The 27,707-nt window shown below is 42.5% G+C and overlaps 1 protein-coding gene across 2 annotated transcripts in view; it reads left to right on the top strand.

Annotated features, from left to right (window-relative positions):
• Positions 1 to 27,707, top strand: part of WAPL (WAPL cohesin release factor) — a 138,364-nt gene that overhangs the window by 53,695 nt on the left and 56,962 nt on the right. For both annotated transcript variants that reach the window (XR_005582780.1, XM_039481314.1), the window contains exons 3-4: positions 2,729 to 3,769; positions 9,248 to 9,366. Coding sequence is in view for 1 of the 2 variants with exons in the window: in XM_039481314.1 (XP_039337248.1) it covers positions 2,729 to 3,769; positions 9,248 to 9,366 (1,160 nt within the window). In the remaining variant the exon portion in view is untranslated. The remainder of the gene's footprint in view (positions 1 to 2,728; positions 3,770 to 9,247; positions 9,367 to 27,707) is intronic.

Below are 27,707 nucleotides of genomic sequence, written 5' to 3'. Positions count from 1 at the left end.
CCTTAGTCTTAATCTTATACTGCAAATATCATTGAAACCATAAAGAAATGAAAAATTACTTTTTAGATGACTATATTTTACAAAGGAGGTATGAAGGCCAAGACAAGCTGAAGATGAGTGGTTGGAAGCAGTGTATGAAGATATAAGGTTGACCCTACCTTTACTGCATCTGCGTTTGTCATTGGAAAACCTGAAGTCCAAAAAAAGCTCCACATACATCAAACTGTAGATTTCGTATATCTTTAATATTAAATCTGCTCAAATTAACCTTTTAAGGAAAATCCAGTTGAACTGAGTTTTTACAAGAGTATTTTAAAAGTTTTTTATTTTTATTTTTTGAATATCATGGGTTTGTAACAGGAATTCAGGTGGGTTTAGTTTAATCACAATCTAGGCTACCTTAGTTTTTATGACGTTATGGTTAGTTAACACTATTGCACAGTTCAGAACTCTTTTCAAATAGGTGCCCTTATCATGGTCTAAATCGGTGGTTCTCAAACTGTTGTACTGGTGACCCCTTTTAGATAGGAAGAGTCTGAGTGTGACCGTCCCCCCTTATAAATTAAAAACACTTTTTTATATATACTTAACACAATTATAAATGCTGGAGGCAAAGGGGTTTGGGGTGGAGACTGACAGCTCATGACCCCCCATGTAATACCCTTGCAACCCCATGAGGGATCCCGATCCCCAGTTTGAGAACCCGTGGTCTAAATCCAAAATATGGAACAGTGCACCATAAATAGCCGATTAATTCAGAAGTAGAAAACGTACACGTTTTAATAAACTGTTGTTTTATTCCCCTTCTGTGCCCTGTTAAGTCTCATTTTCTGTTGCTCCTTGCAATATTCCCCCTCTTGCTTGCAGCTGCCCCTTTGTCTCCACTGTCAGCTCCTTAAGGTAAATTTTATATTAAAGTAAGCAGGAATGAGAAGCTGGTTGGATACTGAATGTATAGTGCGATCATCGTTTTCTAACGGTGACTACAAATCACTACAAATCTTCAGAAAACAAGGGTTTCAGTAAAATGTGGACTTGCTCAGGAAGCTTTCAGATGTATAGTTCCGGGGCGTAGAGTGCATCCTGTTCACATGTACAGTACTACTCTAGGTGACTCACATTTCAGCTTCACAGAATGTAAAATGGAGAGAACACATTTCTCAGAGGAGTGCGGGAACAAAATGATGAATGTTCTTCTATAGAACTTGAAATCTAAAGGCATTTAAGATACTAAGTATCACTTTTATCAGAATTTGAATTGACTGCAGTTGTGTATGTTATTGTACTATAAAGTGAAAGCTTGCATTTGATCAAAGGAGTGGAGATAGTATATTAGGAAGATTATGGCCACAGGAGCCCTACTATAGTTATAAATTGGCAGTTCTTTAACCAAAAGTATTTTTCTTTCATCTCCCACTTCGTTACAATATCACTTAAAGGCTCCAGCCAAGATTGGAGTCTCATTGTGGTAGGCTCTACCATACATAGAGCTTGTCCACACTTCAGAGTGCATCTTGTTTGATACGTGCTAACTAATACAAAATTTATCACACTTCAACATTCGGTGTAGACAAAGACTGGTGTGTTTTTTGAATAGTGTCGTCTGGTCAGTTTAAGTCTAGGATCCAACATATCTTCTCATATATTTTAAATTCTCTTCAAGATACATAGAGGTGAATACCCAAGGGTAAAGTATCCTATAATCAAAGTTTAAACTTCTTAAAAACAAATTATGAATCTTCTCTTGTTTATCTTCATGGAGTCGGATGAAGGTGTTTTTTTGTAACATGGTTAGAAATTCCTCTAGAATTGTTCTTTTCCCATACTCTTAATCCCTTATTAATCTTCATAAGATATTTCAGTGGTGTATGTATAGAAATATGTTCATGTGCACAACTAAATTGATTCTACAGTAGAACCTGATGTACAAACACCTCTGGAATGGACGTTGTTCATAACTCTGAACAAAACATGATGGTGGTTGTTTCAAAAGTTTACAGTTGAACATTGACTTAATACAGCTTTGAAACTTTAATATGCAAAAGAAAAATGTTGCTTTCCCTTTATATTTTTAGTAGTTTAATACAGTACTGTACTGTATTTGCTTTTTTTGTCTCTGCTGCTCCCTGATTGTATACTTCCGGTTCCAAATGAGATACGTGGTTGACTCGTCAGTTTGTAAATCTCAGGTTCTACTGTAAATGGAATTCTGTTTCTAATGTTTGAATTTAGTTTAATTTAAAATAGTGAGATTGAGCATTCATCGTTAACTGTGTTAACTTGATTTATTACTGATTTTCCTTCTTTCTTTTAGGTTATACAAATGGTTGAGTAGTTACAAAGAGGATTTTTAAACATTCTGTTTAATTACAAGAGCCTTATGCAGAGAGCTAACCTTGAAGTTGGCAAAATTATTCTATTAGGAAACTACTCATTAGATCAGTGCCATGGGGAAAGTATTTTGCTGCACAAAAATGGAAAAGGTTGTATACATCTTTAAGTTCTGAAATATTTTCTAAATCTTAAGTTGGCTTTAGGTTCTTACAAATCAATAATTTTTGGATAATTTCATTGAGACTATTACTTTTTTTTTGTGCCAGTGAGCATTGAGAATTCCCTCTGTTGCACTGAGATGAGTCACAGTTCGGCCTTATATCTTGGAGTTGCTGGTTATAACATGGCTCTACTTGTATTATGATTTATTAATATTTTTTCTTTTATTTTGTAGATAAAATACAGAATTTTAGTGAAGATAATAACAGTCACTTCATCTACAAGAATGCCGAAGACAGTAATGAAACCAATGCTGAAACCACAGATGTTTCTGGGTACAACATAGAAACCAAGGACTTACTTGACTCTTGGGACTCCCGTATTGGGAAAAGCTCAGACTCTCTATCAGAAATATCTCAGACTAAGGGGCCATTAAGAACTCATTTGTATGAATGGGAGGATGAAGTTGAAGACTCCACAACTGGAGAGTATATGTTAGATTTTGATAGTGAACATTTCTCAGATATTAAGAACAAGGATGAAGAGTTTGATAAAGAAGATATGGAAAATCCAAAGGAAGCCATTAGTGAAGAACTTGTGCAAACTGTTCTTAGGCCAAGCAACTGTAGGACATATTGTAGATCCAACAAAGCAAAACAGGGGGCCACAAATTTTGATAAGCTAATGGATGGCAGTAGTCAGTCTTTATCCAAAGCAAATAATGAATCAAATAATGATGGTCTGAACCCAGCAAGAAAAGCTGTTTTGAGTGGTGGGACCAGTTTTAGAGGGACAGTTGGGCGTACTAGAGACTACACTGTTCTCCATCCATCTTGCTTGTCAGTTTGTAATGTTACTATACAGGATACAATGGAACGTATTGACGAATTCACTACAGCAGCTCCTACTGACTTGGGAGAGGCTGGACGTCTAAGAAAGAAAGCAGACATTGCTACTACCAAGACTACAACCAGGTTTCGACCTAGCAATACAAAATCCAAAAAGGATGTTAAACTGGAGTTTTTTGGGTTTGAAGACCATGATGAGGGTGGGGGAGATGAAGGAGGCTCTAAAAGCTCTGGAAGCTCCAATTATAAAATTAAATACTTTGGGTTTGATGACTTGAGTGAAAGTGAGGATGATGAAGATGACTGGCAGTTAACAGAAAGGAAACCTAACAAAAAACGAAATAGAACAGCACCATCTTCCTCATTTCAGTCTAGTTCTGATGGCAATGAGAATTTTTCCCAGGACACCCAATTGAGCACTAATGCAGGTAAGCAATATTCTTCTGGATTTGATACAATTTTAAGCTTAAATCTACTTAATTTTAAAATGTAACCTAATTATTACATCCTTAAGGTTCTTAGTCTCTTGAATTACAGTACTCACTAGTTCAAAAATGTAGGAGTTTAGCTTCTGCTTGTCTGTCATAGGTGCCTACTGCTCCATAGTTATTAAAAAAAAAAATGGTTTATCTTCATTTTAATCTTGTGCCAGAGGAAAACATTCCTCTTTCTACTGAAAACAGATTTCATCTCTTGGTATGTAAACCATAATGCAACAATGTCACCTTCTCACTGTTCTGTCTCCATGCTTGGAAGGCAGAGGTCTTTCTACTGATGCCCTAATTCAGCTGCAAGGTATTGGGCTCAAGACAAAATGTTCTGGGGAATATTCTGTGGCCTGTGCTACACAGGAGGTCCATTTAAATGGTTACTACTGGACTTAAAATTTATGAATCTAGGTTCAACTTTTGAGCTCAGAACCAAAAAACTTGAATATTCTTGCTGTTTCCTCCCACCAGACTCATGCTACATTGAGAAATAAGGGGGAGAGACTTGAGGGATTAGGAAGGGAAGGTCCTTAGCATCAACAACTTTTTTCCATTGTTTGAGCAATCTGACTAGATCCTCCAACTGGAGATCAAAGGGTTCCTGCTTCTGCTCCCAGTTTCTGTGCCTGAGCTGGCATCTCCCTTTTCCCCACATACAAAAAATAGTTTTATTGTTTGTGTTATTATTTGGAGAGCACTCCCTGGTGTCAGTCATTTTTTGAAAACTGGGCTGTCTCTGTGATAGTCTGTGGCCTCATCTGATGAACAAGCTTAAAGCTTTTTGCAGATAGGCTGAAATATTCCAAAGACATGGACAATCAGACGTGCCCTTACTGTTTAAGCAGCCCTCTGAAAAGGAGGACTCCTCTCTTAGAAATAGACACTTTGACAGACTGAGAAGCACAGTTGAGACCGAGCGCATTTCACAAAGCTTGGCATCCAGCAGACCCTAACACATTATATACATTTTCCAGAACTCAGAGCAGTCAGGCTATAATCTCCTAGAGATGTCAAACATTTTAGCAAGTGTGGGTGGGCGTGGAGTATCTTTCCCCTCCAACCCACAGCAGGAGACAACATAAGGTCCCAGAACCCTTGGAATTTCACAAGAATTAGGTTTAGTTTTTCCTTCAAGCACTAAATCTGAACTGCACTGCTTAGCACTGTTATCTCATAAAGATATTAACTCTAAAGCCTAGTGTTACTTTGTGATCTTTATCACTCCCATTGCTGATCATTTCAGTAGGGGGAAGCAGATGGGAGTGAATCCCAATGGGGTATGGGAACTGAATATTGTTACAGGGAATGAAACGCAGGGGGGAAAATGTAAGGAAGATAAACAGGAAGGTGAAAGAGGAAGAAAGGTAGAACCACTGGTGTTTCTGCCCTAACGGTGAACATATTTTGCCACTAATATAAAATAAGATACTGTGAAAAAATGTCCTTTGCTGCATAAAGGTTCTATTCCACCCTATCTTGGTGCAAAACTCCCATTGGCATCAGTGGGAGTTTTAAATACTGCCCTCAGTTCACAGCAGTGTTGAATTTATACCTCAGTTTACAGCATATTTAAAAATGGAATCTGGCTCTCTACAGAACCCATGCAACACTTCTGCCATGCACCAACTTGGTTCCTGATCTGCTTAAACATATATCCCATTGTTTTTGTAAGACTTCAAACAAAAATCTGTGCCAATTATAGAACCTTAGAAAATATTCTTAGAATAACATTCAGGCTAAGTGGAAATGCGCTATTCCTTTCAATTTATTCTGAATGTTGACAGATGGGAAGAAAAAAGCTTACATCCAGTCATACAAATTTAAACTTTCTGGAGTTACTCCACTGGAAATCTGATTTAAGGTAGTATAAAAGACTATAAGCAGGCAATATTAGTCCACAAAGGATTCAGAGTGAATCAGAATGTTTCACTGAATCAAGTCCCTTCCAGATGTTACTCTTGTTCACCTGTGTATGTGAAGAATTGGTCCACCTAATGGCAAAAACACAAAAAAGAGATAAAAATCTTCCAGGCTCCAAATTCCTAGTGTTTTCCATAGCAACATTTTCCAAACACTGAGGCACTCCAGAGTTGATGTAAGTCTGAAATCTTGTATCTGCTTTGACTCCCAATTAAGAATTCCCTCAAGTCCAGTTCTTCAGTTGCAGCCCAAAATAGTCTGATTAAAAGGCAGTCTAGCATCAGGATGGAAAAAAACTTTTTCACTCCCAATTGCAGTCCTACAAAATTGCAAAACAATGATACTACCTGACTAACTTCCTCTACAAGAAAGTAAACAAATTGTTTGTGTCGTCTAGAGCCAAAACCCCACTACATTTAAAACCTATAATTCAGTGGCCAAAGTACAATGTGATTCTATCAAGGCTGTGCACAGAAAATGTTGAATACCAGGACAGACTGGCTACACAGGTTGAAAATCAAAAAGAATTGTGTCTCAACCAAGAGGAATTTCAATTAATCACGAGGATAGGCAGGCCTTAATCAAGGAGCATTTCAGATTGAGATTAAGAGTAAAATGAAACTCTGTGTGCTGTGGAAAATGATGGAAATAATGCCTATTCTATTAATTTTCTTCTACCTTCCCAAAGGTCGTACAAAAGAAAAAAATTTAGGTTTTGGAAATTCTAATACTGTTATAGCAGTATTTTTAGTTTTTATTTTTGCATATTCTGTAAGCATGTCCCTTTATAGATCCTTTTTTCTCTTCCCCATATTCCAGTTTCCCAATTTTCTTATGAAATTTTGTCAATTGCAGTGGTCCTGCAGACCACCAAAAAAAGGGAGAAACCCATTTTCATGGGATTTAGGCAGACACACTTTTCCCCGGGACAGTTCTCCAAAGAAGTGTGAGGGAAACCGCCTATGAAAATAGACCTTACATAAAATTGAAATCATACATTATAAATATGTTTCTACGTGAGATGCTTTGAAGAAATTTCCTTCTATCAAGATGAAACTTTAGGAAATAAGCTGTTTGACTGATCGCCTTGTTCTAAATGTTTGGGTTTTTTTGTTGTTTGCTGAATGGGTGGTTGCTAAGGATTTTTTTAAATACTGAACTTTCCATAAATCGGTGACCAATCGTCTCAAGACCTTTTACCTTCATAACATTGTCAGCTTTCTCAGAGATTGTTTCATGGCTAGGTTTTTGATATTTGGAGGGAGTGTGTGGGGAGTGGGGGTGGGAGGGGTCACGGGCTTTCAATCTCTGATATATAAAACCCTACATATTTTTTAAATTAATCTCTAAGATACTTTTCCAGAATTGTCCCTGGGTAAATTTGACCTAATTTAAACTTGCACATGTTTCGATATTGAATATAGATAGTGGTGTCAGACATGTACAGTAACTTTTAATGGACAAATCAGAAAAAGTTTCCTTATTTGCTGACAGTGACAGGCACTAGCTTGGTGGGCTCCCTGAATACTATCAAATTAAGTCATCTTGAAGTGTGGGGTGAAAAAAACCCACATATTTCAAAATGCAGAGGAGTCGGTTTTTCTTGCTGTTCAATTAAATGCAGTTTGAAGCTGCTTTCGATTTTTAAGATGACCTAATTAGGCAGTATTTGGTTTGCTTTTGATGTTTGATTGTAGGATTACCTAAGAAATTGACACCATTTCAGATCCATTTACTGGTTATGTAATTTCACAGAGAAGGTAGGAAGCCCTGATCATAATTAATGCTATTAGAATATATAACTTATCATGGAATCCTGCTGCATGAAATCCAGTGCATGCTCAGTGAGCCAGCCACGGCAGCAGCACTGCAGGCTTCATGCCTGCTTTTTTGTTTCTATTACTATAGCTGCGATTGATTTGTCACTTGGTAGCCAATTGTACATTTTTTTTAATGGCACGTTAGGCACATTGATTCCCTTGGGCTACTGCTGAGTTTTAATACTTTGGATTATTTTACTATAATGAAAGAATATTATATTACTGTAGGACTTTAAGCTCTAGCATAAAACTGTTTCAAATAAAATTATATTTAAAGAAACTATTGCATGTATCAACCTAACAATTTTCAAATTGTAACAAAAAACATCTGAAAATGTTAATGGTTTCTTCAGGTATAGTGAGTTCAGATACCTGTATCGTGAAAAATGTATTGCCTAGTGTTCAATATTTGTTGTGTGTGGGTGTGCAAAAGCCAAAATAACTTAATAGAGCAATTGATCCAGCATGCTTACATGTATTACAGTTCTAAAATATGGGTAGCTCACTAGGAGTAAACCCGTGATCATTTTTTTTTGTTTTTGATTTTTTTAATTTAAACATGAGTTTAATTTTGCGTTCTGTTCCTGCCTCCGCTTCCCAAATAAAGTCTGTGATAACATCTGAGTAGCACCAAATCAAAGAACATGCAGACTAGTTTCCAAGCGTTTATGCTTAGGACCTGCAACACAAATGAAAATTATTTTCTCCTGTCAACTCCATCTTAATTAATGTTGGAGATCTACAACCAAAACTTTGAGTACCAGAGGGATATGAGCAGCAGAGTCCGGGTGTACTGAAAAGAGAACCCCAGAGACCACTGTCAACTGGTTCCTTCCATCTGCAAACCTTTCTCACCTATTTCTAGCAAGTGGAATGCTATTTCTATTAAGTGAAATGCCACTAGAAATAGTTAAGATTCAAAAGGATATCCATTATACTTGAGTAATATTTGCATTCCTGTCAAAAGTGAGGTATGAACATAAATTTATACAAAGATGAATTTAATTAAAGCAATTTTTTACAAAGCTTCAGATTGATGACTAACTTACAAACTTGTATGATCCTAAAGTGTGAGATTACTATACAGTACTTGCCTGTGCCAAAAAAGCTGTCAATGTGAGAGGCCACTGTCAGTTTTAAGGTCTGGTATATGAACTCTGAGGGCTTGAAATGGTCTCAATCATTAGACTTCCAGTAGTATACATTTTTGTTTCCAACCTTTACCGATTACAAGATAATGTATTTTAAAAACATTGACTTCCATCTTGATTTTATTCCACTTCTTTTCCAATATAACTTCCATTTATCTTGTGAAATACTAGCTTTATAAAGAACTTAGTTCTGCTATCCTAGAAACCAGTTAAAAACAGTATAAATTCTTTCAAGATCAGTTAACCTTTTCAAGTATAGGTCTTGAACCAGTGTTTGGGTAGAAATTTGACTTCTCATGCTATAACAAATATAAACTAAAACCTTCTTAACATCAGGTTTTTGGCAAATGTTTAAATGCTGCATTGTAGTCTCAAAGCAGTTTGAAAATATAATTGTAAATTTGAGAATGTCATTAACTAATCTATAATTTCAGCACCTGAAAATGTAGCAGTTTAGGTACAAGAACAGAATTTTGTGGAAAGTGGCTGACTGCTAGAATATCTTTTCATTATATTTATCTTTACAGATCTACTGGATTTTTCAGAGGATTCATCTGGTGTGCCTGAAGGCAATAAGAAGTCCACAAATAAACAAGGTGATAAATCTAAGGAAAATACCAGGAAGATTTTTAGTGGGCCAAAGAGGGTAAGTGGTAATACTTTCTCTTATTTTATTCAACGCCGTGGTGTTGAGGGTCTTGTAGTTAGTATATGTATCTCTATATCTTATCCCGGGTAGTCAGTTATTTTTTGTCAAAGTCCAAATTTCTTTGTCAAGATCCAGACTCTAGAGAAAATAGTAAAATACTATAATAATGATAAGTAAATAAAGAGGTTTCAGGGTCTGTTCAGAAGTGTCTGGTGGTCTGGATTTGGCCCATGAGCTGCTTATTGATTACCTTTTGTCTTATCTCATTTGATATGGATGCAATATTTAACCATCTTAAAATTTATTATAAAGCATACAAGACTATTCAGTTAATAAATGGTTTGATTACTTGGATATTCTGGCACTCTTTTGAGGTCTTTCCCCCCCTCCCTCCCATCCCCCTTTCCCCAGATTGATGTGTCACTGTTTTAATCAACTTTAATACTACAGTTGACACCTGGAAGCCAAATCTATATTTAAGAGTAAAAAACTGTTTCTATTATAATTCCATTTTCCATGTACTCATGGCTTAAGATTTTTAGTTTTTGGGTGGCAGTCTTCCATGCTTGATTGTTGCCTAAAGATATTCTTCTGTTTCAGAAGACTAAAGCAAAATTTCACTGTTATGGGTTTTGGGGTGTGGAGAAGAGAATATATTTTCCCTGTTATTGTGTGTATATTTAAAAAGAAAAAAAAGAATTCTAGTCACGCTTTTCTGATCAGGGCTACAGAAATCAGGATAGAAGCTTGGAATTTTGCATCTTGTTTCATTTATGTGTTTAAAAAATTTATTTGTAATTTCATGGAAAAGTGACTACTCAGAATGCTTAGTAGTAGGAATCTTGTCTTTTTAGCAGAATCTAATAAAACCCAGATCCTTTTGCAAAGCTGTGTGCATTTTCCTTGTCCAGTCAGTGTATTGAGTATTTGGTTTTTGAAAATTCACCTGGAATGGGACTTACCTGTATGAATAGATGAAAGTTTATAGCTTCCATTAAATGAAGGGTCCTGTATCTCCTGACTGTCCAAGATGTCTCTTTCTAAGGCCTAGATCTTTTGGCATATGCTCTCTTCTCCCCCCCCCCCCCTTTCCTGAGGAATTCCTATTATATTAATAGAAATGTTGGACTGAAATTGAACCTCAAGAGGTCAACTAGTCCATCCCCAGTCATGAGGTAGGACCTAGGGTGTTTGTCTAACCTGTTGTTAAGTCTCCACTGACTGGGATTCCACAATCTCACATGGTAACCCTATTTCAGTACTTAACTATCCTGTATAGTTCTAAAGTTTGTCCTAATATCTAACCTAAGTCTCCCTGGCTGCGGATTAAGCCTATTACTACATTTTCAGTGTAGTTTCAGTGAACATGGAGAACAATTGATCACCATTTTCTTTATAACACTCTGTAACACATTTGAAAAGTATTTATCGGGTCCCTGCCTCAGTCTCCTTTTTTTTCAAGACTAAGCATACCTAGTTTTTTAACCTTCCTCAGAGGTCAGGTTTTCTAAAACTTTTATCATATTCGTTGTTCTCCTCTAGACCTTTTTTTCACCTGCAACACATTAATGACTTGTATTCAACGTGTGCTCAACTATAGTCCCCAGATTCTTTTCAGCAATACTACTGCCTAGACAGTTATTCCCCATTTTGTACCTGTGCGTTTGAGTTTTCCTTCCTAAGTGTGTTGTGCGCTTGTCTTCATTGAATTTCATTTTGTCGATTTCACACCAGTTCTTCCGATTTGTCAAGGACACTTTGAATTCTAATCCTGTCCCCCCCACTGCTTGCAGCCTCTCCCATCTTGGTGTCATCTGCAAATTTTGTAAGCATACTCTCTGCTCCATTATCTAAGTAATTAATTAAAATATTGGATAGTACCAGATTCAGAACAGACCCCTATTGAGCCTACTGGATACATTCCCTCCAGTTTAACAGCAAATCATTGATAAAAAACGGTTATTTACCTTTGTAACTGTTGTTCTTTGAGATGTTCCATTCCATATCCATTCCAGTTTAGGTGGGTATGCGCCACGTGCACAGCCGTTGGAGAATTTTTACCCTAGCAACACCCGGTGGGTCGGCCGTGGAGCCCTCTGGAGTGGCGCCTTCATGGCGCTTGATATATACCCCAGCTGACCCAGCGTCTCCTCAGTTCCTTCTTGCCAGTTATTCCGACAGAGGGGAAGGGGGGGGGGGGTTTGGAATGGATATGAACAGCACATCTCGAAGAACAACAGTTACAAAGGTGAGTAACCATTTTTTCTTCAAGTGCTTGCTCATATTGATTCCAATTTAGGTGACTCCCAAACCCTACCTAAGCGGTGGGGTCGGAGTGAAGCAATGTGGTTTGTCAAATCGCTCTACTGAACACCGCATTATCTCTTGCTTGTCGGACGATGGCATAGTGTGAAGCACAAGTGTGTACTGAGGACCAAGTTGCGGCTCTGCAGATCTCCTGGATCGGCACCTGGGCCAGAAAAGCCGCCGATGAGGCCTGGGCCCTTGTGGAGCGAGCAGTGAGGGGCGGGGTTGATACACCGGCCAGATCATAGCAAGCGCGGATACAGGCCAGGATCCATGAGGAGATCCGCTGAGAGGAAACCATGAGGCCTTTCATCCGGTCCGCCACTGTGACGAAGAACTGGGTCATCTTCCCAAAGGGTTTCGTATGCTCCACGTAGAAGGCAAGGGCCCTACGGACATCTAGGGAGTGTAGCCGCTGTTCCTGGCGATCGACATGTGTTTTTTGGATTAAAAAAAATTGGAAGAAATATGTCCTGGCTGATACGGAAGGCCGATACAACCTTCAGAAGAAAGTCTGGATGAGGCCGAAGTTGCACTGTCTTTATGGAAGATAATGTAAGATGGTTTGGAGGTTAGGGCTCTGAGCTCAGAGACACACTGCACTGACATGATAGCGACAAGGAAAGCCATTTTCCAGGAGAGGTAGAGGAGGGAACGAACGGGGCTCAAACGGGGACCCCATGAGTCTGGAAAGGGCCAGATTAAGGTCACATGCGGGAACTGGCTGTCGAAGCAGTGGGTAGAGATGGTCCAGGCCCTTGAGAAACCTGCCAACCATGGGATAGGCGAAGACAGAACGCCCGAGTGAAAAGCCGAGATGGCTGCAAGGTGAACTCTGACAGAGGATGCCGCCAGATATTCCAAAATGAGAGGCACGGATGCCTGGAGAGGAGGCGTGTTGTGCTGAGTGCACCAGCATGAAAACCGCTTCCACTTAGCAGTATATGTGGCCTGGGTGGAGGCTTCCTGCTGCCCATTAGTACTTGTTGCACAGATTCCAAACACCGAAGTTCTGTAGGGTTCAGCCATGCAGCATCCATGCCGTGAGGTGGGAAGATCGTACATTGGGATGGCAGAGGCGACGGTGATCCTGAGTAATCTGGAAGAAGAGGCAATGGGACTGGAGTGTCCACAGAGAGTTCCAGTAGCGTGGTGTACCAATGCTGTCTGGGCCACGCGGAAGCTACCAGAATCACTTGCACCCTGTCCCTACATTCTTTGAGCAAAACCCTATGCACCAGGGGAAACGGGGGGAAAGGCGTCAAATAGACGGCTCGTCCAAGAGAGCAGGAAGGTGTCTGTGTGAGAGAGCCCGGGGAGTTGCCCTGGAGGGAGCAGAAAACTGGACATTTCCGATTGCTGCAGGAGGCAAACAGGTAGACCTGGGGAATGGTGAACGGTGCCACAACTCTGGGGAGTGGTGCCGGGACCTGGAACGATAGCAAGACCTGGATCTAGACGATGAGCGGCGTCGACAGTGGCATCGGGTCTGGGATCTGCTTCTTGATGGTGACCAGTGGGCAGAGCGATGATGTGACTGAGACCAGCATCGAGAGTATGACTAGCGTCATGAAAGAGAGCAGTGCCCGGACTGCAGGTGGCGTTGGGAGCGGTGCTGAGAATATCGGTTCCATGGCTTGACAGATGGTGCAGGCGGGTAGATCGGGGCCGGCATGCCTCGGGACGGTGCCACATGTGCAGGTACTGCATGAAGCTGAGGGGATGCCGATGCCATCATGGCAATAAAGTCCTTCGCAGCAGCAAATGTATCCAGAGTGGACAGCAACTGGATCTCGACCACGCTGTGTACCGGGTAGTCCAGGGGCACCAGACTCGATGGCTCTCCCAGGGCCATAGTCAACAGTGCCGAGGTTGTAGACTCTGCCCTAGGTGCTCCCCTGCGAGACGCGCCTCCACAGGTGGTTTCAAGGAGGCTTGCCTCTGTGGAGGTAGGCCAGGCCAGCCTTTTTCCAGTTTCCAGTGCCACTTCTGGCCAGGAGAGTGGGAGTGGTTCCGGGTTGATGATGCCGGCTGCTGTGCTGGGGAGCGTCGGTGCCACGGATCTCGGTCAGAGTCCAAGTGCGGTGCCGCTCCTAACGCTGCTGCTGGCACACCTAAATTGGAATCGATATGAGCAAGCACTCAAAGAACTATTCCTTGAGTATAGTCTTTCAACTAGTTGTGCACTGACCTTTATAGTAATTTTTAGACCTCATTTCCCTAGTTTGATTATGAGAATGTCATATGGGACTGTCAAAAGCCTTACTGAAGTTAATGTATATCACATCTTCTATTCCTCTGCCCCATCCCATTCACTAGGCTAGTAACCTTGTCAAAGAAAGAAACTAGGTTTTGGCATGTTTTTATTCTGGACACATCCATACTAGCTATTACTTAAACATTATCCTCTATAATCCTTACAAATTGATTGTTCAGTAACTTGTTCCAGTATCTTTCCAGGTTAAGAAGTTAGGCTGACTGGTGTATAATTCCCCTGGGTCGTCTTTGTTTCCTAAAATGGGTACTATGTTTGTTTGCAGTTTTTTCAGTTGTCTGGGACCTCACTCATATATCCACAAGTTTGCTTCAGCTAGTTCATAAAGTATAGAATCAAGATTCAACATGATTTGTTCTTGACAAATCCATGCTAACTGTTACTTATCACCTTATCTTCTAGTTTGTTATGAGGTCACCTGAGACTGTATCAGAAGCCTTATTAAAGTCAAGATATACTACATCTTTTGCTTCCCCCATCCACAAGGCTTGTTACTCTGTTCTTGATAAATCATGCTGACTGTTACTTACCACCTTATTATCTTCTAGGTGTTTGCCCTAGAATGAATTCCATCAGACTCTACTGATTTTGAAAACATCTAACTTACCTAAATATTCTTTCACATGTTCTTTCCCTAATCTGTCTTCTGTTCCTTCCCCCTTGTTAAGATTAATCATGTTTGTGCTAAGCATCTGGTCACAATTAACCCTTTTAGTGAAGACTGAAGCAAAATAGGCGTTAGACAACACCAAGAAGGCTGGGGTATTTATTACTAGTCATCCTTCCTTGCTAAGGGTAGATTATTTGTGCAGATGTTCTCCGTAGCTAAATGCTTATTCACTGCTTCCATTCACCTATTCCTCTGAGATTTCTGACAGGATAGGAGAGCCTCTGTCTTTCCTGGAGGTAGCTTGATTGCTCTCATAGAGGAAAAACAGGGTTGTGGCTATTTTTAAAGAGGGCAGAAGCTGGAGTTTCTCCAAAGATTTTATTCTACAGCTGATACGTTTAATAAATAAAATATTTGTCTTCATGGACTACCCACTGCCCCAGATGAGCTCCTTATTGAGCACAGGAGACAGTAAAACTGAGAAGGAAATACAAGGGAATGTAGAGAGCAAGAAGGAGTGGAAAGCTGGAGTACATGCACAGCTATTTTGCACTGCTCCATAGTGGTATAAAGCAGCCAGAGCATAGTGGTTAATTTGTCCCTAAAAGTTAAATAAAAAAATTATTTGGTATTCTATAACTTCATGAGAAATACTGCATGGTAACATTCCCTTGGGGGTTCTTGTTTACTGTTGATGTATGTTTTCTTAATTACAACTTGATTTTTTTTTCAAATTAAAAAAAAATGCTCAGCAAGTACATTGAGTACATATCCATAATTTAGGGTAGAATACTTTACAGGGATGTTGTAAATGTATTGTATTTATAAACCCCAGGGAGTTTAGAGTAAGGAATAAACTCAATAAAAATCCGTAATTTTAAAGTATGGAAACAACCATTTATGCTGACTCCCTTCATAACCACCATAGTATCACTACTCATAGACTCTGACTTTAAGGTCAGAAGGGACCATCATGATCATCTAGTCCAGGGATCTCAAACTCAAATCACCACAAGGGCCACATGAGGACTAGTACGTTGGCCAGAGGGCCTCATCACTGAAACCTTTTTCATACAGTGATGCAAGAGTATAGTAAAAAATGAAGAGTAATAGAGTATGCTATTAAAAGTCAATGTTTTAACTTTTTTAAAACTGTAATGCAAAGACGGGTTTTAATAAAATATAAACACCTGTAACTATTCCTTATGTGGTCAGTAACACTGATGACGATCTACACTAACAGTCTATCAATATAGCTGTGATGGCAGGAACTATTTAAAATAACTATTCATACAAAATACGTTGCCACTTTTAACAAACATTCTTCCCAATTACTCTTAGCAAAGAATTATACATGCTGAACTTCATACCTCAGACTGCTTGTCTAGTCCATGCGGCCCCACCCCTTCCTCACCCCCATTCCACCCCCTTCCCCAAAATCTGTCCCCTCCCTGCCCCTATTCCAACCCCTTCCCCAAATCCTCACCCCGGCCCTGCCTCTTCTCCCCTGAGCGTGCCGTGTCCCCGCTCCTCCCTCCCTCCCTCCTGGAAAGTCCTAAGTGCTGCCAAACAGTGTGCTTGGGGATAGGGGTTGAGGGGAGCTTGACTGCCGGTGGAGATGGTGCCTGTGGTGGGCTGCAGGAAATAACTCCTCCATGGGCCGCGCGTTTGAGATCCCTGATCTAGTCTGACTGCCTGCACATTGCAGGCCACAGAACACCACATGCCCACTCCTATAGTTAGAATGAATTTCCTATTGCCATTGCATTGTAATACCTTAGAGTAATACTACCAATTTGGTTATTGAATGGTATCACAAAAAATCTTTTAGTGCTTGTTTTGAGGATAATTACAGTATCTCTAATGTATTTTACCTTAAATTACTGAAATATACATATAATCTTAACTCCATTTTAATGTAACTTTAATGTAATATAAAGATATCTCAGCACTGAGCCTGAGTAACAAACTGACACATAAAGACCTGTAAAATTTCACTTGTGCTGTCAAGATAACCAGTTTTCTTGCTGAAACTATAGTGTGAAAAACACCAAAAATGATTATTTGTATAATAAAATAACAGATTAGAAGTGGTTCTTTTCAGAAGACATGTTTCTTCTTAGGTCACCAGCATTTAGTCCACTAGATGGCTTGGTTTTGTTCAGCCTGTATTTATACCTTAGGAAGTTGATGAGCAAAGTCTGAAGGACAGGTTTGAAGTGTGTTTACCATGTACCGCTACATTTGCTATAAACATTAACTCTGCTTCAAATAAAAAAAGTATCTAAAAAGAAAATTTAGTGGTGCTTCATGAAAATTGTTGCATTTAGTAGCAGTGCTTACCTTTCCACTGAATTTCAGAATTTAACTACATTGTATTTGGTATCTAGGTAGTTAAGTTCAGTGAAATCTGTCCAGTGTATCTTGTTTGGAATACAGTAGTATTGCAGGTATGCTATGTGGTTTACTAACGAGGCACACTTCTTGTACTTAAGAGCTATCATGACACAACAGGGGTGGTGGTATATTCATTTAGATGGAATATATAAGCCCAAAAAGTCAAAGATGTTAGCATAACGCTGAAACTGTCTAACATTAAAGTGTTTTAAACCAGGTTTGGGGTTTGGCATACAGAGACATTAGTTTGTGGTGTTCCATGGCAAACACACTTAAAAACAATTATGCTAAAGTTTGGAAATTTATTGGTTAGTATACCCAAGAGAAAAGGAGCTAAACAAGTCATAAAGTACTTCAAAACTGAAATATGTTTTGGCTAAGTTTTTTAAATAGTCATTCTGTCAAAGTCCTTTGTTTAAACTAGAGGATATCAGCTAGAGCATGAGTTATATATAAAAACATTTTTGGGGGGCGAGAGGGGAGAGGAAGACCTGGTGGGAAGCAAAGGGATGGTTTTTATTACTTAGTTCCAAGATTTGAAGAGTGCCTCCTTTTCCTGGTTTTGACAAACAGACACAAGGAGAAGAGACAGGAGAGCAAAGATTTGGGAAGTAGCGTTGGTTGATGGCAGAATTCCAGATGCAGGTCAGTCACAAATGGATGCTCTGAGGTGACAAGTCAGTCACGACAGCAATTGGCCTGCATTCAGACTTATCTTCCAGTCTGGAATGTGCAACGTTGTCTGGCTGGTCCCTAGGATAGCCAGAGCTAAATGTGCCATCTCATCTCATTGTGTTGGTGCTGTATGGTACAGCTGACCTCAGGACCAAATGGAAAGCTGTGAGACAGTGGGCAGGAGGAAAGATAGTGGAGCAGAAAAGAACACACTGATGCAACAGTGAAAGCCAGGCTTCCCTGTTCAGCTCTAGGTTTCATGATGATGTAGTGCCTTTTGTGATCCGTGGGAGAAGGATGAAGTCTTGGGAGCACAGCAGAGTCCTAGCAGCCTTTCCCCTCTTAGAATGCCTCAAAGTCCCACCCATCCAAGTCTCTTTAAGGGCTGATGGGCAGAATAGTCAGTCCTTTCCTTTTGTTCTCAAATTAGGTCTAATTTTGGACATGCCAACAGTTGAGAAAATGGATACAGTGATTGGCCACCTGTGCATACTCTGTTTATAAACTACAACCAACTGTCCATCTATCTGTCTACTGTTGTTTGGCTTGCTTCTTGTAGATGTCAAAGTGAGTACTTGAGGAATGGCTTGAATGTGGAGAGGAGCATGGACTTGTGGAACAGTGCAGGAGGGCAGTCAGGAAGAAGGAAACAGCATGGAAAAGTGCTGAGACAGTTGTATGAGAAGCCTATAAATGAAACACTGTGGCTGGTATTAGAGTGGAGAGAACATTGTGATGTTAGAACTTGGAAACTACACTTATGAGGAGCTCCTTCAGTGATGATTCTTGCAGAAGCAACTTTTTGTTAAGTGGTAAGGGTAGAGGGATGCCACCCTAGGGAGAAATTATGGTTATTCGCGTACTGGTCCCTATATGTATTCCACCATGGGTATTTATGCAACTGAGACAGGAAGACTTTTGCTAATAGTTTCTCTTGGCCTGCACCTGTGTTACTCCTCACCTCATGCTCTGGACTGAGAATATAAGGAGTGCTACAGACCTCTCCAGTTGCCACATGGTCTGAGGCTCAATCCTCCAGTGTCCAGTGATCCCCTTCAACTTTGAATTTATAAATATTCTGAAATAAAAGCTAATTAGGTATTAGTTTGATTTCAGACTGCCTCCTTCCTGGTATGGGACTCAGATTATGTCCAGGATTTCAGACTTAAAGAGCTGTCTCTTGCCCCCAGTCCTTCCTGGTCATCTGTGACCATCAGAAGTGCCTGTACTTCCTTGGAAAAGTTCATGTCTCCACTGAGTGAAGTATCTGTGGTTCCTTGCCCAGCCAAACCCAGCAAGCGTGGGAACAGAAATTTGGGAACCATCCAGTAGAGCAGGAGTTTCAATCTCAAATGACCACGAGGGCCACATGAGGACTAGTGCATTGAACCGAGGGCTGCATCACTGACACCCCTCTCGCTGCCTCTGGCCGCGCCCCCACCACCCCTTCCATTAGGCCCCGCCCCTGCCCCATCTCTTTCCACCCCTTCCCTGCCCCAATCCAACCCCTTCCCCGAAGTCCCCACCCCAACGCTGCCCCTAGGGGGTGCAGGTGGTGTGCAGGGTGCGGCAGGGGGCTCAGGGCAGGGCGTTGGTGGGTAGGGTGCAAGAGGGGAGAGGTGGGGCAGGTGGTTCAGGGGAGGGAGTTGGGGTGTGGGATGTGGCAGGGGCCTCAGGGCAGGGGGGTGGGATGTGGCAGGGGGCTCCAGGCAGGGGGTTGTAGTGCAGGGTGTGGGCTCCAGCCCAGTGCCGCTTACCTAGAGCGGCTCCGGGGTGGCAGCGGCATGCGCCGGGGCCAGGGCAGGCCCCCGCCCCACGCTGCTCCATTCCAGAAAGCAGCTGGAACCGTGTCCCTGCAGCCCCTGGGGGATGGGGAGGGGCTCAGGGTTCTGTGCGTATGCTGCTCTTGCAGCTCCTCTAGGTACCTCCCACGAAGCTCCCATTGGCTGCGGTTCCCTGTTCCCGGCCCATGGGAGCTGCGGGGGGCGGTGCCTGGAAGGAGGCAATGCAGGAGCCCTCTGTCTCCTTCCTCTTCTCCCCCCCAGCCCGAAGGGGCGTGCTGCAAGCTGCTTCAGATAGCAGCACAGGGCTCGCAATGCCACAGGGGGCAATCCCGCAGGTAGGCAGAGGGGCGGGGGCAGGGAGCTTGGTGGGCCACACGCAAGAGCCCCATGGACTGCGTGTTTGAGACCCTTGCAGTAGAGTATGCTTTGAGGTACCAGTCCAGTGTAGGCCAGGCAAACTCTATGTACGCCAGGCAGAGGCATCAGAGCATTCTGCCCAGCACCCCTACCTCAGATACAGGGGCAAGCAAAGGCAAAGGCTAAGGGCTCCCCTTTCCAAGCTCACTGTGAGGGTAAAAAGCCCCCTCAAAAGTCTAAAGAGAAATCACCCTCCAGAACCACCTTGAAGATGAGGTCTGCTTTCGTGACGCCTTAGTCTGGTGACTCTTTCCACCAGGTTCCAATGAAGCAAAAGAGCAGTGGTACCCAAAATATAGGGTGCGTACAGGGTGTGGTGGGGCCTGGGCCAGCCCCCACAGGGAGTTGGGGAGGGAGCACCACCCAGCTCTGCTCTGCTCCTAGGCATGGCACCAGCCCTGCACCCAGTCACGGCCCTGACTGGCTCTGCTCCCAGCCCCAACCCCCAGCTGTAGGACCCAGCCACAGCTCCACTCCCGACCCTGACTCCCAGCTTCAAGGCCTGGCCATAGCTCTGCACATGGCACCAACTCTGCCCCCCAGCCTTGGCCCCCAGCTACAGCCCCACTTCCAATCCCCCGCCCCAGACTGCAGCCCTGCTCCTGGTATTGTCGTCCCAACCTCAGCTGGGTTGGAGGGAACGGTAAGGGGCATGACATTAAAAGTTTGTGGACCACTGCTCTAGAGCCTATAAGGGTTACAGCACTGACCTGCAGTCTCCAAAGAGTGAGAGTGCCTCCACATTGGCACCATTGGAACTGAGCAAAGACAGGTGTGAGCCAAGGCTGGGACAACCACCAGCACTAACAAAGGATGCCCAAACACCATGCACCACCAATACCAGTGCAAGCTTTTAAGGACACAGTGGCTTCCAAGGTGCACAGGGAAAAGACTCTTCATCCCCATCCACTGATGGCAACTGACAAATGCTTTTCTACACTGATGGTACTGATGGTACCTCCCTCCTATCCCCTGCCCACACAGAATTAGCGCTCATTCAAGAGTCTAGGGAAGAAGAGGGAGGCAGGGAGGACAAGATCCAGTCCTAGCACAGGTTCCAACAGGCGTATCATCATCTGAAGAGGCGGTTGCCTGGCCTCGCCGTCTCCTACAGATGACTCTAACCAGTTTCAACATCTGTTAAGGACAATTGTGGATGAGCTCCAGAGTCCTCTGGAGGAAATTCAAGAGACACCTCCCAGCCTCCTGGATATTTTATGGAGTGCAGGACTTAGTAGAGTGGCACTCCTGTTAATGGGGCAGTCCTGGAACCTGCCATTGTCATACTCCAGCAACATGTACACTTACTCCTAAGAGGGCAGAAGAGAAGTACTTTGTCCCAGCCATGAACGATGCCCATTTTCATATCCCCTCACAGATCATTCCTGGTACAGTGAAACCCCGCTATAACACTGACCCTGCCAGCAGGTAGGGGATCTTGGGGGACAATTACTGCACTGGTGGGGTGCAAAATAAACTTTATTAAGAAAATGCAAAAACAGGGAAAATTCAATAGTGAGGGGTATGGGGTTTGTTAAGGTAGACAATTGGGGAGGGGTTTCTTTTGGTGAACAGTATAGGGGGTTTCAATAGTGGGGTACAATACAGTTGGTAACCAATTAACACTAAAGTATAAATGTAACAGGTAGCTAACAATTTCTATGTAAAGGGTGTGTCTCAGCAGCATATAACCAACTAACAGTTATGGATAAAATATGTTAAATAGCAAACAATTCTAGGTAAAGATGTGTCACAGTGGTGTAAATGTAGAATGTGAGGTGTATCTTAGAGAAAAAGGGTAACCAATGGGGTTTTATGTTAGACTTCAGCAATACAATTGAGGTTTGGCAGCAGTAGGAGCAGGGTGAACATGTGAGGGAAGGAATTAAAAGAGAGAGAATGTGGTGGAGCAGGGACCAAAGGCAGAGGCACTGCGGAGGGAGATTTAAACTCAGGGAGACACAGAGCAGGCAGGCTGTAAGTGACTGGGGAAGCCCGGGGGGGGTAGGGGGGCAGGCAGCGGGAAGACAGACTTAACCACAATTATACAGAACACAGCAAAATCTTATCTATGATCTAACTTAACCAAGACTACACAAATTAGCAAGTAACAAAACACAGTACAACAATTCTCTAAGCCTAACTTACAGAGTACAATGCAAACAATTTTCTAAACCGAACTTAACCATGGCTATGCAAAATGAAATTACAATTTATCTAGACTAAAGGCTAAACCTAACCTAATGGGTGCACCTTATACTAGGGGTAGTTCCAGCAGTGGGAAGACTGCAAGTAAGCTGCCCAGGAAGGCACAGCTTAACAGCGGCACAGGCTTATTTCTAGCAGCAAGGGCGCTGCGGAGCTAGATGCAGAGCAGTTACAGAACACAGACCACGGAGTTAACTTGGGTCTGTCTGCTGGGGAAACAAGGCCAGCAGCTAGGACAGGGGGAGTTTGCAAGAGGGAGTTCTTACCAATCCCCAGGACAGCAGCAAGCACAGAGACAGGAACAGCAGCAGCATCAGAGGACGCAGAGAGGACTCGATTCGCTCACAATAATCAGGAGATCTCCAGGCACAAATTCATAGTTCGTGGGAGGGGAGTTTAAAACGGGGGTACACTCAAAAACAAACGAGAGTGGGGAGAGGGCCCCCCAAAGACCCCTAGCTGATCAGACCAGGTGGCAAAGCAAGTACCTTCTCCGAGGTCTGATCAGAAAATGTCTGGTTTTAAAGGCAAACTCAGGCAGTTTCCCGCCAGTAACTCTGATTGGTTCCCCTTGTTACAGGGAGGAGAGAAGGCAGGGAAAAACTGCAGGTGAGTACAGAACATGCCTGGGCAAGTTTTGAGGTCAGGTCTGACTCATATGCTTAGCTATTTGGCCTTTTTAGGTCTTGCATTTTTGGACCCTACACCGAGCCGGGTCCAAACAAAGAAGCTAGACAAAGGAGCAAAAAGCCCCCCCTCCCTGAGCAGAGCAATGGCTCCAGTCAGTCTGCACAAGCCATTTCCATGAGCAGGGCCAGGCTGTGACTTTGGTTAGTTTAATGGCCGGGGGGGGGGGGGGGCGGCCACTCAGCAAAAACAGAAAGGAAGGAGGGAAAAGGAATGCAGCAGGGGAACAGCTGTAACAGACAAACACAATGATTGGGGTCCAAAAAATTGGATTGCAATAAATGCAGGGGCTCTTCAGCAGCACTCTGGCGGTTTTTTTCTTTCCTTTTCTTTTTTTTTTTTTTTTTTTGGCTTGGGGCGGCAGAGCCACCTTATGATCGCCTTATATCCAAATTTGCGTTATTGCGGGGCGTGTTATAGCGAGGTTTCCCTGTATTCACTGTAGGTCCAAATCATCAGTACAGGGTGCTTCTGTTTGAACTAGCAACAGCTAGTCCATGCTTCTGACTCTCTGGCTTAATATACTTTCTTTACTGAGATGACTATTTATTGACAGGGAGATTATCATCTGGAGGTACCGTCATCAATCTCATCCCTCCTCAGTCTTCTAATGTCAATGGGAACCTGAGTGTATGCAGAGATGTCCATTTTGGTTCCTTCACAGACCATAGAATTTATTGGAGCAGCTCTGGACTCGGAGCCAGAGCTTATGTACCTCTGGACAGATTTCAAGCAACAGTTTAATCAGTCAACTCAGACAGCCCCATCATCTTTGGATATCCTCAAAGAATTGGACAGTCCCACTGTTCTAGATTTTCTGATCACCCTGAAAATCTCCCATCTCTGCTTTTGGCTCCCCGAAAGTGCACTTTCGGTAGCAAGTGGTGCCTACCACCCTCCAATCAATAGACCCTTTGTTTTTTCCTGACTACTGGCTGTACATTTTGTGAGGTTCCAGTTAGGACTTTCTATCAAATAACAGAATCCCTGCTCTGGCATGGGATCTTAATTTGGTCATTTTGGCATTAACCAAGTTCCCCTTTGAACCTTTAATAACATGACTACTCTCCCATATGCCTGTGAAGGTTGCTGCCTTAGTGGCCATCATGTCTGAACCAGTTGTCCTCATGACTGATCCATCTTATGCAATTTTCCATAGAGAGAAAGTTATGCTGACACTTGCAAACAAGCGTAACTATAGGCTGACCCTGTATGATGATGCTCCTCAAATACGGAGCAAGTGGCAGAAAATTTCGACGTGTTGGATCAGTATTACATCAGAAGAATGAAACTTAAGTAGCAAAATTAATTCTGGTTTAAACTTCAGAATTAAATGCAATTCCAAAACCAAGATTATGGCGTCCTCTGCTTCTTCCAACCAATGTAAATACCAGATATGAAAACTGCAGTATATTATCTGCTTCAAACTGGTGTAATTGGTCTTCAAGGAACAAGAAGGCTCCACTCAGTTCTCTTCCAAGTGCCCAAGCACCGATTGCCAGCACTGTTGGGAATTGCACCCCTGTAGTCACTGGAGGGAGACTCATCCTCTTCTGAATTTGAGATCGGGTCTTACTCTTCCTGTCCTCCAAAGCCACTCTCACCACTTCTTCTATGGGTCCAGGCACAGGAGTACCATCAAGTGGTTGACCAGGAGTTCACTGGGGACCTGCACTGGTCCAGTAGCCCTATAGGAACCTGTGGGGCTTTCTCCAAGTTTCCAGGGCTCATTCCAAACACTCATGTTCGGTGGCTTCGGAAGGACGTACAGCACCGTCCCACCACGTGGCATTTGGTCCCGACTCTGGCACAGAGTCCAATACCAGCCTCCAAAGAGCCGGTTCAACGGGGTCCTGCTGATGCAGAAAGGGAGGAAGAGCATCTGCAGCCTGTGCTGGTCTCCCCTTCCCTAGATGACTGTATGTCACCTCCCCTAGATGACTGTAAGGCTCACCAAAAGTTGTTAGAAGGTGGCCTTAAATCTGGATGTACAGATGGAGTTAGTAGAAGAGTCCTCCCACAGCTTGGCTGACATTTTGGCTCCTGCGAGCCCTTCCAAAGGAGTCCTGCACCTCAGTGAGGCCATTGTGGACCCAATTATGACTTTGTGGCAGACCTCCACATCCCTTCCCCTCACTTCAAAAAGGGCTGAATGAAAATATTATGTACATGCCCGTGGTTGAGTTCCTCTACACACCCACACACCCCATCTTGGGATCCCTTGTAGAGTCTGCTGCCAATGAGCAAGAAAGGCAGGGACATCAGAGCACAACCCTGAAATCAAGGGACTCAAAGAAGTCTCAGAGTAGTAGCCGTGTTAGTCTGTATCCGCAAAAAAAACAGGAGTACTTGTGGCACCTTAGAGACGAACATATTTATTTGAGCATAAGCTTTCGTGGGCTACAGCCCACTTCATCGGATGCATGCAGTAGAAAATACAGTAAGAAGATAGATAGAGGCAAACACCTACAAGATCTCTATCAAGCGTTCTTACAATTACAATACCTACCTGCTGAAGTGAAGAAACAGATGGACAGAGCCAGAAGAGTACCCAGAAGTCACCTACTACAGGACAGGCCCAACAAAGAAAGTAACAGAATGCCACTAGCCATCACCTTCAGCTCCCAATTAAAACCTCTCCAGCGCATCATCAAGGGTCTACAACCTATCCTGAAGGACAATCCATCGCTCTCACAGATCTTGGGAGACAGGCCAGTCCTTGCTCACAGACAGCCCCCAAACCTGAAGCAAATACTCACCAGCAACCACACCTCATACAACAAAAACACTAACCCAGGAACCTATCCTTGCAACAAAGCCCGTTGCCAACTCTGCCCACATATATATTCAGGGAATACCATCGTAGGACCTAATCACATCAGCCACACTATCAGAGGCTCGTTCACCTGCACATCTACCAACATGAGATATGCCATGATGTACCAGCAATGCCCCTCTGCCATGTACATTGGCCAAACCGGACAGTCTCTACGTAAAAGAATAAATGGACACAAATCAGATGTCAAGAATTATAACGTTTAAAAACCAGTTGGAGAACACTTCAATCTCCCTGGCCACTTGATTACAGACCTAAAAGTTGCAATATTACAACAAAAGAACTTCAGAAACCGACTCCAGCGAGAGACTGCTGAATTGGAATTAATTTGCAAATGGATACCATTAAATTAGGCTTTAATAAAGACTGGAAGTGGATGGGCCATTTCCCCCACTACAGTTCCTCACATCTTCTTGGCAGTTGCTGGAAATGGGCCATTTTCATTACCACTACAAACGATTCTTTTTCTCTCCTGATAATAGCTCACCTTAACTGATCACTCTCGTTAGTGTGTATGGTAACACCATAAGAACATAAGAGAGGCCGTACCGGGTCAGACCAAAGGTCCATCTAGCCCAGTATCTGTCTACCGACAGTGGCCAATGCCAGGTGCCCCTGAGGGAGTGAACCTAACAGGCAATGACCAAGTGATCTCTCTCCTGCCATCCATCTCCATCCTCTGACGAACAGAGGCTAGGGACACCATTCTTACCCATCCTGGCTAATAGCCATGTATGGACTTAGCCACCATGAATTTATCCAGTTCCCTTTTAAACATTGTTATAGTCCTAGCCTTCACAACCTCCTCAGGTAAGGAGTTCCACAAGTTGACTGTGCGCTGTGTGAAGAAGAACTTCCTTTTATTTGTTTTAAACCTGCTGCCTATTAATTTCATTTGATGACCCCTAGTTCTTGTATTATGGGAATAAGTAAATAACTTTTCCTTATCCACTTTCTCAACATCACTCATGATTTTATATACCTCTATCATGTTCCCCCTTAGTCTTCTCTTTTCCAAACTGAAGAGTCCTAGCCTCTTTAATCTTTCCTCATATGGGACCCTCTCTAAACCCCTAATCATTTTAGTTGCTCTTTTCTGAACCTTTTCTAGTGCTAGAATATCTTTTTTGAGGTGAGGAGACCACATCTGTACACAGTATTCGAGATGTGGGCGTACCATGGATTTATATAAGGGCAATAATATATTCTCAGTCTTATTCTCTATCCCCTTTTTAATTATTCCTAACATCCTGTTTGCTTTTTTGACCGCCTCTGCACACTGCGTGGACATCTTCAGAGAACTATCCACGATAACTCCAAGATCTTTTTCCTGACTCGTTGTAGCTAAATTAGCCCCCATCATGTTGTATGTATAGTTGGGTTTTTTTTCCAATGTGCATTACTTTACATTTATCCACATTAAATTTCATTTGCCATTTTGTTGCCCAATCACTTAGTTTTGTGAGATCTTTTTGAAGTTCTTCACAATCTGCTTTGGTCTTAACTATCTTGAGTAGTTTAGTATCATCTGCAAACTTTGCCACCTCACTGTTTACCCCTTTCTCCAGATCATTTAGGAATAAATTGAATAGGATTGGTCCTAGGACTGACCCTTGGAGAACACCACTAGTTACCCCTCTCCATTCTGAGAATTTACCATTAATTCCTACCCTTTGTTCCCTGTCCTTTAACCAGTTCTCGATCCATGAAAGGACCTTTCCTTTTATCCCATGACAGCTTAATTTACATAAGAGCCTTTGGTGAGGGACCTTGTCAAAGGCTTTCTGGAAATCTAAGTACACTATGTCCACCGGATCCTCCTTGTCCACATGTTTGTTGACCCCTTCAAAGAACGCTAATAGATTAGTAAGACACGATTTCCCTTTACAGAAACCATGTTGACTATTGCTCAAGAGTTTGTTTTTCTATGTGTCTTGACAATTTTATTCTTTACTATTGTTTCAACTAATTTGCCCAGTACCGACGTTAGACTTACCGGTCTGTAATTGCCGGGATCACCCCTAGAGCCCTTTTTAAATATTGGCGTTACATTAGCTAACTTCCAGTCATTGGGTACCGAAGCTGATTTAAAGGACAGGTTACAAACCTTAGTTAATAGTTCCGCAACTTCACATTTGAGTT

The sequence above is a fragment of the Mauremys reevesii genome, linkage group 7 (assembly GCF_016161935.1).
Source record: "Mauremys reevesii isolate NIE-2019 linkage group 7, ASM1616193v1, whole genome shotgun sequence".
Lineage (NCBI taxonomy): Eukaryota > Metazoa > Chordata > Testudines > Geoemydidae > Mauremys > Mauremys reevesii.
Note: the sequence above shows the minus strand (reverse complement) of the source record. Positions and strands in the feature narration are given on the sequence as shown.